We start from the raw sequence: 21,516 nt of genomic DNA, 5'->3' as shown, positions 1-21,516 counted from the left end.
TGGTGATTTGAGATTACTTCTGTACATGGATAAAGTTGCAGACAGTTTCTCATAATACGTCTGCCACCGTCTTCCAGTTGCGAGCCAGCTAATGTTTTTTATCCATGTATTGGACCTTTGCTCATGGACTCTTACAAATCTTTACATGGTTTATGGGAGTAGAGTCCTCCTGCTATATTGTAGATACCGGAACCATGGTGGATTGAGCTTATAGCAGGGATCACAGTGTAGGAACACTAGCTAAAGTAATAGTTTGTTAATGAAAATAAATTAGGCTGAATGTAGAAACAGCTTTAAAGCAAGAAAAAAATAAGATTTTACTTACCGATAAATCTATTTCTCGTAGTCCGTAGTGGATGCTGGGACTCCGTAAGGACCATGGGGAATAGCGGCTCCGCAGGAGACAGGGCACAAAATAAAAGCTTAAGGATCAGGTGGTGTGCACTGGCTCCTCCCCCTATGACCCTCCTCCAAGCCTCAGTTAGGATACTGTGCCCGGACGAGCGTACATAATAAGGAAGGATATTGAATCCCGGGTAAGACTCATACCAGCCACACCAATCACACCGTACAACTTGTGATCTGAACCCAGTTAACAGTATGATAAACGCAAAGGAGCCTCTGAAAAGATGGCTCACAACAATAATAACCCGAATTTTTGTAACAATAACTATATACAAGTATTGCAGACAATCCGCACTAGGGATGGGCGCCCAGCATCCACTACGGACTACGAGAAATAGATTTATCGGTAAGTAAAATCTTATTTTCTCTGACGTCCTAGTGGATGCTGGGACTCCGTAAGGACCATGGGGATTATACCAAAGCTCCCAAACGGGCGGGAGAGTGCGGATGACTCTGCAGCACCGAATGAGAGAACTCCAGGTCCTCCTCAGCCAGGGTATCAAATTTGTAGAATTTAGCAAACGTGTTTGCCCCTGACCAAGTAGCTGCTCGGCAAAGTTGTAAAGCCGAGACCCCTCGGGCAGCCGCCCAAGATGAGCCCACTTTCCTTGTGGAATGGGCTTTTACTGATTTTGGCTGTGGCAATCCTGCCACAGAATGTGCAAGCTGAATTGTACTACAAATCCAACGAGCAATCGTCTGCTTAGAAGCAGGAGCACCCAGCTTGTAGGGTGCATACAGGATAAACAGCGAGTCAGATTTTCTGACTCCAGCCGTCCTGGAAACATATATTTTTAAGGCCCTGACAACGTCAAGCAACTTAGAGTCCTCTAAGTCCCTGGTAGCCGCAGGTACCACAATAGGTTGGTTCATGTGAAATGCAGAAACCACCTTAGGTAGAAGTTATGGACGAGTCCTCAATTCCGCCCTGTCAGAATGAAAAATTAAGTAAGGGCTTTTATATGATAAAGCCGCCAATTCTGACACATGCCTGGCTGAAGCCAAGGCTAACAGCATCGACACCTTCCATGTGAGATATTTTAAGTCCACAGTGGAAAGTGGTTCAAACCAATGTGACTTTAGAAAACTCAACACCACATTGAGATCCCAAGGTGCCACTGGAGGCACAAAAGGAGGCTGTATGTGCAGCACCCCTTTTACAAATGTCTGAACTTCAGGTACTGAAGCCAGTTCTTTCTGGAAGAAAATCGACAGGGCCGAAATTTGAACCTTAATGGACCCTAATTTTAGGCCCATAGACAGTCCTGTTTGCAGGAAATGAAGGAAACGACCCAGTTGAAATTCCTCTGTAGGGGCCTTCTTGGCCTCACACCACGCAACATATTTACGCCAAATGCGGTGATAATGTTTTGCGGTTACGTCCTTCCTGGCTTTGACCAGAGTAGGAATGACTTCTTCTGGAATGCCTTTTTCCCTCAGGATCCGGCGTTCAACCGCCATGCCGTCAAACGCAGCCGCGGTAAGTCTTGGAACAGACAAGGCCCCTGCAGTAGCAGGTCCTTTCTTAGAGGTAGAGGCCACGGTTCGTCCGTGAGCATCTCTTGAAGTTCCGGGTACCAAGTCCTTCTTGGCCAATCCGGAACCACGAGTATAGTTCTTACTCCTCTCCTTCTTATGATTCTCAGTACTTTTGGTATGAGAGGCAGAGGAGGGAACACATACACTGACTGGTACACCCACGGCGTTACCAGAGCGTCCACTGCTATTGCCTGAGGGTCCCTTGACCTGGCGCAATATCTGTCCAGTTTTTTGTTTAGACGTGACGCCATCATGTCCACCTTTGGTTTTTCCCAACGGTTTACAATCAGGTGGAAGACTTCTGGGTGAAGTCCCCACTCTCCCGGGTGAAGGTCGTGTCTGCGGAGGAAGTCTGCTTCCCAGTTGTCCACTCCCGGAATGAACACTGCTGACAGTGCTATCACATGATTTTCCGCCCAGCGAAGAATCCTTGCAGCTTCTGCCATTGCCCTCCTGCTTCTCGTGCCGCCCTGTCTGTTTACGTGGGCGACTGACGTGATGTTGTCCGATTGGATCAACACCGCCTGACCCTGAAGCAGAGGTTTTGCTTGACTTAGGGCATTGTAAATGGCCCTTAGTTCCAGAATGTTTATATGAAGAGATGTTTCCATGCTTGACCACAAGCCCTGGAAATTCCTTCCCTGTGTGACTGCTCCCCAGCCTCTCAGGCTGGCATCCGTGGTTACCAGGATCCAATCCTGAATGCCAAATCTGCGGCCCTCTAGTAGATGAGCACTCTGCAGCCACCACAGGAGAGACACCCTTGTCCTTGGCGACAGGGTTATCCGCTGATGCATCTGCAGATGCGATCCGGACCATTTGTCCAGTAGATCCCACTGAAACGTTCTTGCATGGAATCTTCCGAATGGAATCGCTTCGTAAGAAGCCACCATTTTTCCCAGGACCCTCGTGCACTGATGCACTGAGACCTGGCCTGGTTTTAGGAGGTTCCTGACTAGCTCGGATAACTCCCTGGCCTTCTCCTCCGGGAGAAACACCTTCTTCTGGACTGTGTCCAGAATCATTCCTAGGAACAGTAGACGTGTCGTTGGAATCAGCTGCGATTTTGGAATATTTAGAATCCACCCGTGCTGACGTAACACTACCTGAGATAGTGCTACTCCGACTTCTAACTGTTCCCTGGATCTTGCCCTTATCAGGAGATCGTCCAAGTAAGGGATAATTAAAATGCCTTTTCTTCGTAGAAGAATCATCATTTCGGCCATTACCTTGGTAAAGACCCGAGGTGCCGTGGACAATCCAAACGGCAGCGTCTGAAACTGATAATGACAGTTTTGTACTACAAACCTGAGGTACCCTTGGTGAGAAGGGTATATTGGGACGTGGAGATAAGCATCTTTGATGTCCAGAGACACCATATAGTCCCCTTCTTCCAGGTTCGCTATCACTGCTCTGAGTGACTCCATCTTGAAATTGAACCTTTTTATGTAAGTGTTCAAGGATTTCAGATTTAAAATTGGTCTCACCGAGCCGTCCGGCTTCGGTACCACAAACAGCGTGGAATAATACCCCTTTCCTTGTTGCAGGAGGGGTACCTTGATTATCACCTGCTGGGAATACAGCTTGTGAATGGCTTCCAAAACTGCCTCCCTGTCGGAGGGAGACTTTGGTAAAGCAGACTTCAGGAACCGACGAGGGGGAAACGCCTCGAATTCCAGTTTGTACCCCTGCGATACTACCTGTAGAATCCAGGGATCCACTTGCGAGTGAGCCCACTGCGCGTTGAAATTCTTGAGACGGGCCCCCACCATATCTGAGTCTGCTTGTAAAGCCCCAGCGTCATGCTGAAGACTTGGCAGAAGCAGGGGAGGGCTTCTGCTCCTGGGAAGTGGCTGCATGGTGCAGTCTTTTTCCTCTTCCTCTGCCCCGGGGCAGAAAGGAGTGGCCTTTTGCTCGCTTGTAGTTATGGGAACGAAAGGACTGAGTTTGAAAAGACGGTGTCTTTTTCTGCTGATGTGAAGTGACCTGGGGTAAAAAGGTGGATTTTCCAGCCGTTGCCGTGGCCACCAGGTCCGATAGACCAGCCCCAAATAACTCCTCCCCTTTATACGGCAATACTTCCATGTGCCGTTTGGAATCCGCATCCCCTGACCACTGTCGCGTCCATAACGCTCTTCTGGCAGAGATGGACATAGCACTTACTCTTGATGCCAGGGTGCAAATATCCCTCTGTGCATCACGCATATATAGTAATGCATCCTTTAAATGTTCTATAGTTAACAAAATATTGTCCCTATCCAGGGTATCAATATTCTCAGTCAGGGAATCCGACCATGCGACTCCAGCACTGCACATCCAGGCTGAGGCGATTGCTGGTCGCAGTATAACACCAGTATGTGTGTATATACTTTTTAGGATATTTTCCAGCCTTCTATCAGCTGGTTCTTTGAGGGTGGCCGTATCAGGAGACGGTAACGCTACTTGTTTAGATAAACGTGTGAGCGCCTTATCTACCCTAGGGGGTGTTTCCCAACGCGCCCTAACCTCTGGCGGGAAGGGATATAATGCTAATAATTTTTTAGAAATTAGCTGTTTTTTAATCGGGGGAAACCCACGCTTTATCACACACCTCATTTATTTCCTCTGACTCAGGAAAAACTATTGGTAGTTTTTTCACACCCCACATAATACCCTTCTTTGTGGTACTTGTAGTGTCAGAAAGGTTCAATGCCTCTTTCATTGCCGTGATCATGTAACGTGTGGCCCTACTGGACATTACGTTTGTCTCGTCACCGTCGACACTAGACTCAGTATCTGTGTCAGGGTCTGTGTCGACCCACTGAGGTAACGGGCGTTTTAGCGCCCCTGACGGTGTCTGAGACGCCTGGACAGGCACTAATTGATTTGCCGGCTGTCTCATGTCGTCAACAGTTTTTTGCAAATTGCTGACATTATCACTTAATTGTTTAAATACAATCATCCAGTCAGGTGTCGACTCCCTAGGGGGTGACATCACCAACACAGGCAACTGCTCCGCCTCCACATCATTTTCCTCCTCATACATGTCGACACACGCGTACCGACACACAGCACACACACCGGGAATGCTCTGATAGAGGACAGGACCCCACTTAGCCCTTTGGAGAGACAGAGGGAGAGTCTGCCAGCACACACCCAGCGCTATATATATATACAGGGATAACCTTATATAAGTGTTATTCCCTTAAAGCTGCTGTTATTATCGTTATTTGCTGCCAAAAATGCCCCCCCTTCTCTTTTTTACCCTGATTCTGAAGTAGGACTGCAGGGGAGAGTCAGGGAGCCGTCCTTCCAGCGGAGCTGTGAGGGAAAATGGCGCTTGTGTGCTGAGGAGATAGGCTCCGCCCCTTCACGACGTCCTTATCTCCCGCTTTTTCTGTAAAAAATGGCAGGGGTTAAAATACATCCATATAGCCCAGGAGCTATATGTGATGTATTCTTTTTGCCACCTAAGGTATATACTGTTATATTGCGTCTCAGGGCGCTCCCCCCCAGCGCCCTGCACCCTCAGTGACCGGAGTGTGAAGTGTGCTGAGAGCAATGGCGCACAGCTGCGGTGCTGTGCGCTACCTTAGTCTGAAGACAGGATGTCTTCTGCCGCCGATTTCACCGGACCTCTTCGTCTCTTCTGGCTCTGTAAGGGGGACGGCGGCGCGGCTCCGGTGACCCATCCAGGCTGAACCTGTGATCGTCCCTCTGGAGCTAATGTCCAGTAGCCTAAGAAACCCGATCCACTCTGCACTCAGGTGAGTCCGTTTCTTCTCCCCTTAGTCCCACGATGCAGTGAGCCTGTTGCCAGCAGGACTCACTGAAAATAAAAAAAACCTAAACTAAACTTTTATTCTAAGCAGCTCAGGAGAGCCACCTAGATTGCACCCTTCTCGGCCGGGCACAAAAATCTAACTGAGGCTTGGAGGAGGGTCATAGGGGGAGGAGCCAGTGCACACCACCTGATCCTTAAGCTTTTATTTTGTGCCCTGTCTCCTGCGGAGCCGCTATTCCCCATGGTCCTTACGGAGTCCCAGCATCCACTAGGATGTCAGAGAAAAAAGAATAAGAACCTGAAAAAGGACAAGTCACTGCTTTTTGTCAGGTCTGGCTCATTGGAGCAGCAGATGCCTCTGGAAATGTTCTCCTTTTCTCCAACTAGTCTGCAAAGTTTTAACACCATAAAGAAGAACACACCCAGCACTGGAACTCATAGAGGAACGGCGACAATCACAAAGAGTTCAAACATTGTTCTTCCACTCATCTAGATAGCACTTGCTGAGTAATATGTTGGCACCAAATAATAAATACATTGGTGTAGGTAGGTTTACAAAGCAGCACTGGGTGTCTATTATTTGAGTCAGTTAGTTTAGTAGTATGCATTTAATTTGTAGAAATATCAATGTCCTTTGTACACAGAAAAAACAGTATGCAATTCAAACAATGTCATTTCAGGTATCGGGGACGACGGAACAGACATCACAGATGCTTTTTTTAAAGGGCCATACACACTAGACGATTATTTTGCCCAATATGGCCGATACGATTGTGAACGATATATCGTTCACATCGTCTATTGTGTATGGTCCTGCAATCAACGATGCGCGCACTCGCGCTCGTTGACTGCAGGTTGGCGGTCGCCCGTGCAGCATGTTCAATGTGAGCAATGTCACTTGTGACATCGCTCATCATGGCATGTGTGTACGGAGCCGCGATGAGCGATGTACACAATGTGACACCTCCCTGGCAGGCGGATCCCTCCCCGGCAGCGGCTTCATTCTAGCTGAGCCGCTGACCGCTCAGAGTCTCCGACCACTGCCCCACCAATGAATTTTTCACTCTCACTGCCCCAATTATATTACCACTGTGCCACCAACGTAATTAAAAATGTATTATAATGGGTTCAATTAAAAAAAAAAAAAAAAACATAAAAAAAATATATATACATTTTTTATTAAGTTGGTGGAAATTGGTGGGGCAGTGGGTGATAAAATACTTCACTGGTTCCCCCTTCTACAGCCCTGCCCATACACCCAGAAATGCCTCCCCAATATTAAAATATGTAAATAAGGTGCCAACTCCAAAGATATCTCTCGTCTTTCATATTGTTTGAAAGATTGCTTAGTGTGTACACTCAATTTCGTTTGTCAGGGTTCTGGGAAGTTCAAGGGACATTGCTCATCTTCCACATTGTTCATCTTCCATATTGGTCCTGTCTTCTAGTGTGTAGGGCCCTTAAGGCTGGTATTCAAAATGGTAAAATTGTAGCAGAAAAATATTGGATGATCCCAGAAAAGACTATAAGATTCCTCCTTTTCATAACATCCCTCCCTCCTCCACCACCACCCCCACAATGCAGACATCGCCTTTTAAGAGTCTGTCTGCCTTGGACGGAGCTAAAGGACCAACCAATTAGCTCCTAACTGTCATGTTACAGTGTGTTTGAAAAATGACAGTTAGGAGCTGATTGGCTGGTACTTTATCTTTGTCCACGGCTTAGTAACTAGACCCTATTGTCTCCAGTACCATAAAGTCAGTAGTATAATAATGACATTTTAGGCAGAATACAGAGTGGTAAGAGGTAAGTTCTGAAGAGAAAACAGAAATGTGTGTTCCTTTTAAAAAAACATTATTATACATATGTACCTTAAGCATACGTATCTCACGCAGCGCAATTTTCTTAATGACTGGATCATCTTCAGATTCCAAGTATTTCTTAATTGCCACGATCTGCCCAGTGTCTCTATTCCGGCATTTGAAGACAATTCCGTAGGAACCTTCCCCTATTTTCCCGATCTTCTCATATTTGTCCATGAAGACGACGTCTGGTGAGTTTGACCTTTAAAATCAAATGCTTTGAGGCTCTGCCTTGAGCGAAAGACGCAGGTCTATGAAATCAGATTCTTTTTCCAAATAGCAATGTGTTTTTTTCGGGTAACACCTGGAAACGAAACAAAACGGCTCCCGTTAGAGTAGGATTTGCTTTGAATACCCAATGTACAGACGGAGGGAGGGCGCTGTAACGGGATAATTTATGTCGATGGCACCCTATTCACTGGAGAGGCCTGTGGACCATTAGTAAATTGAATAACAAAAGTACAGGGAGAAGAACGACCCTTTAATGACTGAGAGCAGTTCTATATAGAAGTGCAACAAAGTGCAGTTTGATAGAAAACTTTAGTTAAAAGTGGTTATTTTTCAGGAATAAATAGATCACATATGTTGTTTGGTAGATTTTTTTTCCCCAGCACAGTTTTAAAAGAATTTACATTTAATTCTCTGTTAACTACATTCAACGTAACTCATGCAGTAGATTTGCGCAATAGGACCTTCGGCTGAATGTACAGCCTGACGGCAATTACAACAGCGGGAGATGTGGGACCTTTGGGGGGGGGGGTCAATCAGATCTGTTCGCTGCTGTGCGTTTTTGCACAGCGGGCAATCAGATCCGAACTGCACATGCACCGCAATGCACAGACGCGATGGACGGCTGCAGCGCGGATTGCCGGTCAGCGACGGGATTGTGCGAAGGATCCATTTGCATGACTGACACAGGAAGAGGCCATTTGTGGGTGGCAACTGACCATTTTCAGGGAGTGTCCGGAAAAACGCAGGAAGGGAGGGTGCCTGACGTCAAATCTGGTCCCGATTATCCTGATGTGATCGCAGCGGCTGAGTAAGTCCTGGGCTGCGCAGATACTGCACAAAATCAGTTTGTGCAGCTCTACTACACATGCGATCGCACACTTGCACAGTGAAAATACACTCACACTGTAGGCGGCGACTATCTGATCGATCGCCGGACAGCGATCAGATCTGAATGACCCCCTTTATTCATTAAGGATTGCAGATTCAGCTTTTTAGCAGAATCTGCAATCCTTGCAATCGCATGCTGGGGACCGCCCATCACAGGGCAAGGCCGCCCAGCATGCTATCCACCGCCCACCCACTGCCATCACACTGTAATCACGATCGCACCACAATTACATCATGGTTGCAGAAACTGTGGATGCCTCCTGCCGGCGCAGACTGGTTTCGATGGCAGGAGTCCCACCAGTATTTTTTCAATTGAAGCGGCTGCGTATGATGACATCATACGCAGCCACCCGAAAATGCAGCCAACACGCCCCGGTTTCCACTGCACCGCACAGCCTCGAAAATGCTGGGTCGCTGCCCCTCGCAAACGCCTCTGCCTGTCAATCAGGCAGAGGCGTTCGCAGTTAACGCAGGCCGGCCGCATTAATTGCGGGTGCATGCGCAGAACGGAACCTACGCATGCACGCAGAGGGGGGTCCGTCGCTGAAATTGCGGTCGCATTGGTTTTGCGATGCGACCTCAATCAACCCTATAAAAAGGGGGTTGAAATAAAAATGTAACAATTTGACTTTTTTTGCATACGGTATGCCGGAGGCCGGGCTCCCGGCGGTGTAAATCCGTATTCACCTCACTCACCAGTGGATGGTTTTTACCAGTGTGCACAGCCCAGGACTTAAGGTGTGTACACACGGTGAGATCCTTGCTATGCCCAATTTTGACTATGTGATTTCCCTTGAACGCCCCCAGAGCCCAGAAGCACCGATTTTGACTATCTGTACTTTCGATTTTTATTATGTACGATTCTGACTAAGTGACAATTTTGACTATACTTTGTAATAGATAGTACACTATGGGGTATATTCAATACCTGTCGGATCCTTTCTGACGGAAAGGATCCGATCGGTCAGTATTAAATGCTAGTTTGGCCCGGTCCCGACAATGGCAATCCGACTTTTTTTTTTTAAAGTCGGATTGACATTGTCGGAAACGGGGCTAAAACCTGTCGGGTTTGGCCGCAGTTCCGACAATACACGCGGATCAGCACCTGAAGCCACCAATCCGCGTGTATTCCGACAGCTTTCCAACAAGTCTGGAATTCCCAATTTGTCAGGAAAAACGTCCCCCTATTGAATAGGTCGGAACCTGCCGTCTTTCCGACAAGACGGTCGCTTCTGACAATTATTGAATACACCCCTATATAGTCAAGATTGACTTGCCTGCACAGTCTATCTAGCCTTGCGATACCGACCCCGCGGGAGTGCACAACAGGATTGCAAGATGGCTAACACCTTGCGATTTACATTAACTTTCCTTGTGATTTTGACTACTCGAAAGGAGAAATCTCACCGTGTGTACTCACCTTAACTCCTACAGTGCGATTAGAATAGGCAGATCAGGGCCAGAGCTGACGTCACATTCCCTCCCTGAAAACGTTTGGGAACGCCTGCGTTTTCCCTGACACTCCCAGAAAACGTTCAGTTACCACCCACAAACTGCTTCCTCCTGTCAATCAGCATGCAAATTTTCGCACCAGCCTTTCGCTGACTAGTGATGCCTGTTTGCTGATGCACGTGAGCATTGCGGTGCATACGTATGCGCAGTTAATAGCTGATCGCTAGCTGTGCAAAAACGCACAGCAGCGATCAGGTCTGAATCGGCCCCATAGAGCGATTAAAAATAAGAATTTACTTACCGATAATTCTATTTCTCGGAGTCCGTAGTGGATGCTGGGGTTCCTGAAAGGACCATGGGGAATAGCGGCTCCGCAGGAGACAGGGCACAAAAAGTAAAGCTTTTCCAGATCAGGTGGTGTGCACTGGCTCCTCCCCCTATGACCCTCCTCCAGACTCCAGTTAGGTACTGTGCCCGGACGAGCGTACACAATAAGGGAGGATTTTGAATCCCGGGTAAGACTCATACCAGCCACACCAATCACACCGTACAACTTGTGATCTAAACCCAGTTAACAGTATGATAACAGAGGAGCCTCTGAAAGATGGCTCCCTAAACAATAACCCGAATTAGTTAACAATAACTATGTACAAGTATTGCAGATAATCCGCACTTGGGATGGGCGCCCAGCATCCACTACGGACTCCGAGAAATAGAATTATCGGTAAGTAAATTCTTATTTTCTCTATCGTCCTAGTGGATGCTGGGGTTCCTGAAAGGACCATGGGGATTATACCAAAGCTCCCAAACGGGCGGGAGAGTGCGGATGACTCTGCAGCACCGAATGAGAGAACTCCAGGTCCTCCTTTGCCAGGGTATCAAATTTGTAGAATTTTACAAACGTGTTCTCCCCTGACCACGTAGCTGCTCGGCAGAGTTGTAATGCCGAGACCCCTCGGGCAGCCGCCCAAGATGAGCCCACCTTCCTTGTGGAATGGGCCTTAACAGATTTAGGCTGTGGCAGGCCTGCCACAGAATGTGCAAGTTGAATTGTGTTACAAATCCAACGAGCAATCGACTGCTTAGAAGCAGGCGCACCCAACTTGTTGGGTGCATACAGTATAAACAGCGAGTCAGATTGTCTGACTCCAGCCGTCCTTGAAATGTATATTTTTAAAGCTCTGACAACGTCCAACAACTTGGAGTCCTCCAAGTCGCTTGTAGCCGCAGGCACTACAATAGGCTGGTTCAGGTGAAACGCTGATACCACCTTAGGGAGAAAATGCGGACGCGTCCGCAGCTCTGCCCTATCCGAATGGAAAATTAAATAAGGGCTTTTATAAGATAAAGCCGCCAGTTCAGATACTCTCCTGGCGGACGCCAGGGCCAGTAACATAGTCACTTTCCATGTGAGATATTTCAAATCCACATTTTTTAGTGGTTCAAACCAATGGGATTTGAGGAAATCTAAAACTACATTTAGATCCCACGGTGCCACCGGAGGCACCACAGGAGGCTGTATATGCAGTACTCCTTTGACAAAAGTCTGGACCTCAGGAACTGAGGCCAATTCTTTTTGGAAGAATATTGACAGGGCCGAAATTTGAACCTTAATAGATCCCAATTTGAGACCCATAGACAATCCTGATTGCAGGAAATGTAGGAAACGACCCAGTCGAAATTCCTCCGTCGGAGCACTCCGATCCTCGCACCACGCAACATATTTCCGCCAAATGCGGTGATAATGCTTCGCGGTGACTTCCTTTCTTGCCTTAATCAAGGTAGGAATGACTTCTTCTGGAATGCCTTTTCCTTTTAGGATCTGGCGTTCAACCGCCATGCCGTCAAACGCAGCCGCGGTAAGTCTTGGAATAGACACGGTCCCTGCTGAAGCAGGTCCTGTCTTAGAGGTAGAGGCCACGGATCGTCCGTGACCATCTCTTGAAGTTCCGGGTACCAAGACCTTCTTGGCCAATCCGGAGCCACTAGTATCGTTCTTACTCCGCTTTGCCGTATGATTCTCAATACCTTTGGTATGAGAAGCAGAGGAGGAAACACATACACCGACTGGTACACCCAAGGTGTTACCAGCGCGTCCACAGCTATTGCCTGCGGATCTCTTGACCTGGCGCAATACCTGTCCAGTTTTTTGTTGAGGCGAGACGCCATCATGTCCACCATTGGTCTTTCCCAACGGTTTATTAGCATGTGGAAAACTTCTGGATGAAGTCCCCACTCTCCCGGGTGAAGATCGTGTCTGCTGAGGAAGTCTGCTTCCCAGTTGTCCACTCCCGGGATGAACACTGCTGACAGTGCTATCACGTGATTCTCCGCCCAGCGAAGGATCCTGGCAGCTTCTGCCATTGCACTCCTGCTTCTTGTGCCGCCCTGTCTGTTTACATGGGCGACTGCCGTGATGTTGTCCGACTGGATCAACACCGGTCTTCCTTGAAGCAGAGGTTCCGCCTGGCTTAGAGCATTGTAGATTGCTCTTAGTTCCAGAATGTTTATGTGAAGAGACTTTTCCAGGCTCGACCACACTCCCTGGAAGTTTCTTCCTTGTGTGACTGCTCCCCAGCCTCTCAGGCTGGCGTCCGTGGTCACCAGGATCCAATCCTGTATGCCGAATCTGCGGCCCTCCAATAGATGAGCCCTCTGCAACCACCACAGAAGAGATACCCTTGTCCTTGGAGACAGGGTTATCCGCAGGTGCATCTGAAGATGCGTGCATTGATGTACAGACACCTTTCCTGGTTTTAGGAGATTCCTGACCAGGTCGGATAACTCCTTGGCTTTTTCCTCGGGAAGAAAAACCTTTTTCTGAACCGTGTCCAGAATCATCCCTAGGAACAGCAGACGAGTTGTCGGCATTAATTGGGATTTTGGAATATTCAGAATCCATCCGTGCTGCTTTAGCACCTCTTGAAATATTGCTAATCCCATCTCTAGCTGTTCTCTGGACCTTGCCCTTATTAGGAGATCGTCCAAGTATGGGATAATTAATACGCCTTTTCTTCGAAGAAGAATCATCATCTCGGCCATTACCTTTGTAAAGACCCGAGGTGCCGTGGACAAACCAAACGGCAGCGTCTGAAACTGATAGTGACAGTTTTGTACAACGAACCTGAGGTACCCCTGGTGTGAGGGGTAAATTGGAACGTGGAGATACGCATCCTTGATGTCCAAGGATACCATAAAGTCCCCTTCTTCCAGGTTCGCTATCACTGCTCTGAGTGACTCCATCTTGAACTTGAACTTCTTTATGTACAGGTTCAAGGACTTCAGATTTAGAATAGGCCTTACCGAGCCATCCGGCTTCGGTACCACAAATAGAGTGGAATAATACCCCTTCCCTTGTTGTAGAAGAGGTACCTTGACTATCACCTGCTGAGAGTACAGCTTGTGAATGGCTTCCAAAACCGTCTCCCTTTCGGAAGGGGACGTTGGTAAAGCAGACTTCAGGAAACGGCGAGGTGGATCTGTCTCTAATTCCAACCTGTACCCCTGAGATATTATCTGCAGGATCCAGGGATCTACCTGCGAGTGAGCCCACTGCGCGCTGTAATTTTTGAGACGACCTCCCACCGTCCCCGAGTCCGCTTGAGAAGCCCCAGCGTCATGCTGAGGCTTTTGTAGAAGCCGGGGAGGGCTTCTGTTCCTGGGAAGGAGCTGCCTGTTGCTGTTTCTTCCCTCGACCTCTGCCTCGTGGCAGATATGAATAGCCCTTTGCTCTCTTATTTTTAAAGGAACGAAAGGGCTGCGGTTGAAAAGTCGGTGCCTTTTTCTGTTGGGGAGTGACTTGAGGTAGAAAGGTGGATTTCCCGGCTGTAGCCGTGGCCACCAAATCTGATAGACCGACTCCAAATAACTCCTCCCCTTTATACGGCAAAACTTCCATATGCCGTTTTGAATCCGCATCGCCTGTCCACTGTCGCGTCCATAAAGCTCTTCTGGCCGAAATGGACATAGCACTTACCCGTGATGCCAGTGTGCAGATATCCCTCTGTGCATCACGCATATAAAGAAATGCATCCTTTATTTGTTCTAACGACAGTAAAATATTGTCCCTGTCCAGGGTATCAATATTTTCAATCAGGGACTCTGACCAAACTACCCCAGCACTGCACATCCAGGCAGTCGCTATAGCTGGTCGTAGTATAACACCTGCATGTGTGTATATACTTTTTTGGATATTTTCCATCCTCCTATCTGATGGATCTTTAAGTGCGGCCGTCTCAGGAGAAGGTAACGCCACTTGTTTTGATAAGCGTGTTAGCGCCTTGTCCACCCTAGGAGGTGTTTCCCAGCGCTCCCTAACCTCTGGCGGGAAAGGGTATAATGCCAATAATTTCTTTGAAATTATCAGCTTTTTATCAGGGGCAACCCACGCTTCATCACACACGTCATTTAATTCTTCTGATTCAGGAAAAACTATAGGTAGTTTTTTCACACCCCACATAATACCCTGTTTAGTGGTACCTGTAGTATCAGCTAAATGTAACGCCTCCTTCATTGCCAAAATCATATAACGTGTGGCCCTACTGGAAAATACGGTTGATTCGTCACCGTCACCACTGGAATCAGTGCCTGTGTCTGGGTCTGTGTCGACCGACTGAGGCAAAGGGCGTTTTACAGCCCCTGACGGTGTTTGAGGCGCCTGGACAGGCACTAATTGATTGTCCGGCCGCCTCATGTCGTCAAACGACTGCTTAAGCGAGTTGACGCTATCCCGTAATTCCACAAATAAAGGCATCCATTCTGGTGTCGACCCCCTAGGAGGTGACATCCCCATATTTGGCAATTGCTCCGCCTCCACACCAATATCGTCCTCATACATGTCGACACACACGTACCGACACACAGCAGACACACAGGGAATGCTCTAAACGAAGACAGGACCCACTAGCCCTTTGGGGAGACAGAGGGAGAGTCTGCCAGCACACACCAAAAAGCGCTATATATGACAGGGATAGCCTTATAATAAGTGCTCCCTTATAGCTGCTTTATATATATCAAGATATTGCCATTAAATTTGCCCCCCCTCTCTGTTTTACCCTGTTTCTGTAGTGCAGTGCAGGGGAGAGACCTGGGAGCCGTCCTGACCAGCGGAGCTGTGAGAGGAAATGGCGCCGTGTGCTGAGGAGATAGGCCCCGCCCCTTTTTCGGCGGCTCGTCTCCCGCTATTTTGTGAATACAGGCAGGGGTTAAATATCTCCATATAGCCTCTGGGGGCTATATGTGAGGTATTTTTAGCCTTTATATAGGTTTACATTTGCCTCCCAGGGCGCCCCCCCCCAGCGCCCTGCACCCTCAGTGACTGCGTGTGAAGTGTGCTGAGAGGAAAATGGCGCACAGCTGCAGTGCTGTGCGCTACCTTTAGAAGACTGCAGGAGTCTTCAGCCGCCGATTCTGGACCTCTTCTTACTTCAGCATCTGCAAGGGGGCCGGCGGCGCGGCTCCGGTGACCATCCAGGCTGTACCTGTGATCGTCCCTCTGGAGCTGATGTCCAGTAGCCAAGAAGCCAATCCATCCTGCACGCAGGTGAGTTCACTTCTTCTCCCCTCTGTCCCTCGTTGCAGTGATCCTGTTGCCAGCAGGAATCACTGTAAAATAAAAAACCTAAGCTAAACTTTCTCTAAGCAGCTCTTTATGAGAGCCACCTAGAATTGCACCCTTCTCGGCCGGGCACAAAAATCTAACTGGAGTCTGGAGGAGGGTCATAGGGGGAGGAGCCAGTGCACACCACCTGATCTGGAAAAGCTTTACTTTTTGTGCCCTGTCTCCTGCGGAGCCGCTATTCCCCATGGTCCTTTCAGGAACCCCAGCATCCACTAGGACGATAGAGAAATATGGAATAAGATGCAGGATAAGGAGACAAAATGGGTGGAGAGATGTAGAAAAATAATATATATGAGCACAAGATAAGAGGTAGAAGGAGGAAGAATAGATCAGGCGGTAGGACAAGCCAAGAGCAAGGATAAAGGCAGAGAAAGCATGAGACAGATAAAACAGCAGAGATGCCAATCAGCATGAGCACAGCCATTCACTGTCTGGCTGTAGCCTGGTAGGCAGGTAGACAGTGCTGTCTGGCCGCTCTGATTGTGTGTAAACGAATATACACTCCCCGTGGGCGGCAACTATCTGATCACAGGAAAACTATTTTAGCAGCCTGGTGAACAGGTCTGAGTCACCCCCTATATACGCATGGACATTGAATATCAATATTTCCGACCTGATATAGGTCTGATCCCAGTTCAACAGCCAATGCAATATAGCAGCCCTGTTTGCACTGTCAGTGTTCTGCTACTTTCTGTGAATGAAGAGGACAGTGCACAAGTGCAAATGAGTGATTTGAAACAGTAAAATACTGATTTCCGGACAATAATCCCATCATTTCACAATCACAAGAAACAGTACCATATTGATCCAAACGATCGTTCCAGTCCCTCTAATCGCCCATCCCTATCATGTATTTGCTATTTTTCCTGGTTGCATGGGCCTCAGTCTCCCTCTGCTAGTCAGCACCACAGCATCAGTTGTATTTATAACCGACACAGCAGAAGCCTGCTGGCACCTACTGTACCGGTCACCAGTCACTGCCCTCCATAATGCCAGTGGTATGGTATGCAAATAATTCGGCGGATACCAATTAGTAGTAATCACACCTGTCAGACCCCTACAATCTTGTTCCTACAGAGTTCACTGTCAGATACAATGGATCACATCCCAAATCTATAAAAAAAATAAGAATTTACTTACCGATAATTCTATTTCTCATAGTCCGTAGTGGATGCTGGGAACTCCGTAAGGACCATGGGGAATAGCGGCTCCGCAGGAGACTGGGCACAAAAAGTAAAAGCTTTAGACTAGCTGGTGTGCACTGGCTCCTCCCCCTATGACCCTCCTCCAAGCCTCAGTTAAGATACTGTGCCCGGACGAGCGTACATAATAAGGAAGGATCTTGAATCCCGGGTAAGACTCATACCAGCCACACCAATCACACCGTAAAACTCGTGATCTGAACCCAGTTAACAGTATGATAACCGTAGGAGCCTCTGAAAAGATGGCTTCCAACAATAAACAACCCGATTTGTTTGTAACAATAACTATATACAAGTATTGCAGACAATCCGCACTTGGGATGGGCGCCCAGCATCCACTACGGACTACGAGAAATAGAATTATCGGTAAGTAAATTCTTATTTTCTCTGACGTCCTAGTGGATGCTGGGAACTCCGTAAGGACCATGGGGATTATACCAAAGCTCCCAAAATTCCTCCGTAGGGGCCTTCTTGGCCTCACACCACGCAACATATTTTCGCCAAATGCGATGATAATGTTTTGCAGTTACATCCTTCCTGGCCTTGATCAGGGTAGGGATGACTTCATCTGGAATGCCTTTTTCCTTCAGGATCCGGCGTTCAACCGCCATGCCGTCAAACGCAGCCGCGGTAAGTCTTGGAACAGACAAGGTCCCTGCTGGAGCAGGTCCTTCCTTAGAGGTAGAGGCCACGGGTCCTCCGTGAGCATCTCTTGCAGCTCCGGGTACCAAGTTCTTCTTGGCCAATCCGGAGCCACGAGTATCGTTCTTACTCCTCTCCTTCTTATGATTCTCAGTACTTTTGGTATGAGAGGAAGAGGAGGGAACACATATACCGACTGGAACACCCACGGAGTTACCAGAGCGTCCACCGCTATTGCCTGAGGGTCCCTTGACCTGGCGCAATATCTGTCCAGTTTCTTGTTGAGACGGGACGCCATCATGTCCACCTTTGGTTTTTCCCAACGGTTTACAATCACTTGGAAGACTTCTGGATGAAGTCCCCACTCCCCCGGGTGGAGGTCGTGTCTGCTGAGGAAGTCTACTTCCCAGTTGTCCACTCCCGGAATGAACACTGCTGACAGTGCTATCACATGATTTTCCGCCCAGCGGAGAATCCTTGCAGCTTCTGCCATTGCCCTCCTGCTTCTTGTGCCGCCCTGTCTGTTTACGTGGGCGACAGCCGTGATGTTGTCCGACTGGATCAATACCGGTTGACCCTGAAGCAGAGGCCTTGCTTGACTTAGGGCATTGTAAATGGCCCTTAGCTCTAGGATATTTATGTGAAGAGACGTTTCCATGCTTGACCACAAGCCCTGGAAATTTCTTCCCTGTGTGACTGCTCCCCAGCCTCTCAGGCTGGCATCTGTGGTTACCAGCATCCAATCCTGAATGCCGAATCTGCGGCCCTCTAGAAGATGAGCCTTCTGTAACCACCACAGAAGAGATACCCTTGTCCTTGGAGATAGGGTTATCCGCTGATGCATCTGAAGATGCGATCCGGACCATTTGTCCAGCAGATCCCACTGAAAAGTTCTTGCATGGAATCTTCCGAATGGAATCGCTTCGTAAGAAGCCATCATTTTTCCCAGGACTCTCGTGCACTGATGTACTGACACTTGTCCTGGTTTTAAGAGGTTCCTGACTAGCTCGGATAACTCCCTGGCCTTCTCCTCCGGGAGAAACACCTTTTTCTGGACTGTGTCCAGAATCATCCCTAGGAACAGTAGACGTGTTGTTGGAATCAGCTGTGATTTTGGGATATTTAGAATCCACCCGTGCTGACGTAGCACTACCTGAGATAGTGCTACTCCGACCTCTAACTGTTCCCTGGACCTTGCCCTTATCAGGAGATCGTCCAAGTAAGGGATAATTAATACGCCTTTTCTTCGAAGAAGAATCATCATTTCGGCCATTACCTTGGTAAAGACCCGTGGTGCCGTGGACAATCCAAACGGCAGCGTCTGAAACTGATAATGACAGTTTTGTATCACAAACCTGAGGTACCCTTGGTGAGAAGGGTAGATTGGGACATGGAGATAAGCATCCTTGATGTCTAGAGATACCATATAGTCCCCTTCTTCCAGGTTCGCTATCACTGCTCTGAGTGACTCCATCTTGAATTTGAACCTTTTTATGTAAGTGTTCAAAGATTTTAGATTTAAAATTGGTCTCACCGAGCCATCCGGCTTCGGTACCACAAACAGCGTGGAATAATACCCCTTTCCCTGTTGTAGGAGGGGTACCTTGATTATCACCTGCTGGGAATACAGCTTGTGAATAGCTTCCAATACTGCCTCCCTGTCGGAGGGAGACGTTGGTAGAGCAGACTTCAGGAACCGGCGAGGGGGAGACGTCTCGAATTCCAATTTGTACCCCTGTGATACTACCTGCAGGATCCAGGGGTCCACTTGCGAGTGAGCCCACTGCGCGCTGAAATTCTTGAGACGGCCCCCCACCGTGCCCGAGTCTGCTTGCAGAGCCCCAGCGTCATGCTGAGGACTTGGCAGAAGCGGGGGAGGGCTTCTGCTCCTGGGAAGAGGCTGCATGGTGCAGTCTTTTTCCCCTTCCTCTGCCCCGGGGCAGGAACGAGCGGCCTTTTTCCCTCTTGCCCTTATAGGGACGAAAGGACTGGGTTTGAAAAGACGGTGTCTTTTTCTGCTGAGAGGTGACCTGGGGTAAAAAGGTGGATTTTCCAGCCGTTGCTGTGGCCACCAGGTCCGATAGACCGACCCCAAATAACTCCTCCCCTTTATACGGCAATACTTCCATATGTCGTTTGGAATACGCATCACCTGACCACTGTCGCGTCCATAACGTTCTTCTGGCAGAAATGGACATCGCACTTACTCTAGATGCCAGGGTGCAAATATCCCTCTGTGCATCTCGCATATATAGTAATGCATCCTTTAAATGCTCTATAGTTAATAATATACTGTCCCTATCCAGGGTATCAATATTTTCAGTCAGGGAATCCGACCAAGCCACTCCAGCGCTGCACATCCAGGCTGAGGCGATCGCTGGTCGCAGTATAACACCGGTATGTGTGTATATACCTTTTAAGATATTTTCCAGCCTTCTATCAGCTGGTTCCTTGAGAGCGGCCGTATCAGGAGACGGTAACGCCACTTGTTTTGATAAGCGTGTGAGCGCCTTATCTACCCTAGGGGGTGTTTCCCAACGTGCCCTAACCTCTGGCGGGAAAGGGTATAGTGCCAATAATTTATTAGAAATCAGCAGTTTTTTATCGGGGGAAACCCACGCTTTATCACACACCTCATTTAATTCATCTGACTCAGGAAAAACCACTGGTAGTTTTTTCACACCCCACATAATACCCTTTTTTGTGGTACTTGTAGTGTCAGAAATGTTCAAAGCCTCCTTCATTGCCGTGATCATGTAACGTGTGGCCCTACTGGACATTACGTTTGTCTCGTCACCGTCGACACTGGATTCAGTATCCGTGTCAGGGTCTGTGTCGACCATCTGAGGTAACGGGCGTTTTAGCGCCCCTGACGGTGTCTGAGACGCCTGAACAGGCACTAATTGATTTGTCGGCTGTCTCATGTCGTCAACAGTTTTTTGCAAAGTGCTGACATTGTCACGTAATTCTTTTATTACTACCATCCAGTCAGGTGTCGACTCCCTAGGGGGTGACATCACTAACACAGGCAATTGCTCTGCTTCCACATCATTTTCCTCCTCATACATGTCGACACAATCGTACCGACATCCAGCACACACACAGGGAATGCTCTGATAGAGGACAGGACCCCACTAGCACTTTGGGGAGAAAGAGGGAGAGTTTGCCAGCACACACCAGAGCGCTATATATATACAGGGATAACCTTATATAAGTGTTACTCCCTGTTATAGCTGCTGTATTTATATTTTAGCTGCCAATAGTGCCCCCCTCTCTGTTTTACCCTGTTTCTGTAGTGCAGGACTGCAGGGGAGAGTCAGGGAGCCGTCCTTCCAGCGGAGCTGTGAAAGAAAATGGCGCTTGTGTGCTGAGGAGAAAGGCTCCGCCCCCTTCACGGCGGCCTTTTCTCCCGCTTTTTTCAGGAAACTGGCAGGGGATAAATGCATCCATATAGCCCAGGAGCTATATGTGATGCATTTTTTTTAGCCATATAAGGTTTTTATATCGTTTTTATTGCGTCTCAGGGCGCTCCCCCCCAGCGCCCTGCACCCTCAGTGACCGGAGTGTGAAGTGTGCTGAGAGCAATGGCGCACAGCTGCAGTGCTGTGCGCTACCTTATTTGAAGACAGGAACGTCTTCTGCCGCCGCTTTCTCCGGACCTCTTCGCTCTTCTGGCTCTGTAAGGGGGCCGGCGGCGCGGCTCTGGGACCCATCCAGGCTGAACCTGTGATCGTCCCTCTGGAGCTAATGTCCAGTAGCCAAGAAGCCCAATCCACTCTGCAGTCAGGTGAGTTCGCTTCTTCTCCCCTTAGTCCCACGATGCAGTGAGCCTGTTGCCAGCAGGACTCACTGAAAATAAAAAACCTATTTAAACTTTTACTTCTAAGCAGCTCAGGAGAGCCACCTAGCTTG

General features: G+C 48.4%; 1 protein-coding gene across 2 annotated transcripts in view; it reads right to left on the bottom strand.

Annotated features, from left to right (window-relative positions):
• CDKL1 (cyclin dependent kinase like 1) overlaps positions 1-21,516 on the bottom strand; it is a 132,076-nt gene that overhangs the window by 85,448 nt on the left and 25,112 nt on the right. The window contains exons 1-2 of one of the 2 annotated variants that reach the window (XM_063947559.1): positions 16,559-16,667; positions 7,579-7,873 (exon numbers count right to left, since the gene is read on the bottom strand). In XM_063947559.1, coding sequence (XP_063803629.1) covers positions 7,579-7,746 — 168 coding nt within the window. In that variant the 5' untranslated portion in view covers positions 7,747-7,873; positions 16,559-16,667. Of the gene's footprint in view, positions 1-7,578; positions 7,874-16,558; positions 16,668-21,516 lie in introns of those variants that run through there. The other variant, XM_063947558.1, reaches the window with a different exon arrangement.

Source organism: Pseudophryne corroboree, chromosome 12 (assembly GCF_028390025.1).
Source record: "Pseudophryne corroboree isolate aPseCor3 chromosome 12, aPseCor3.hap2, whole genome shotgun sequence".
NCBI lineage: Eukaryota > Metazoa > Chordata > Amphibia > Anura > Myobatrachidae > Pseudophryne > Pseudophryne corroboree.
This window is presented reverse-complemented; position numbering and strand designations above follow the sequence as displayed.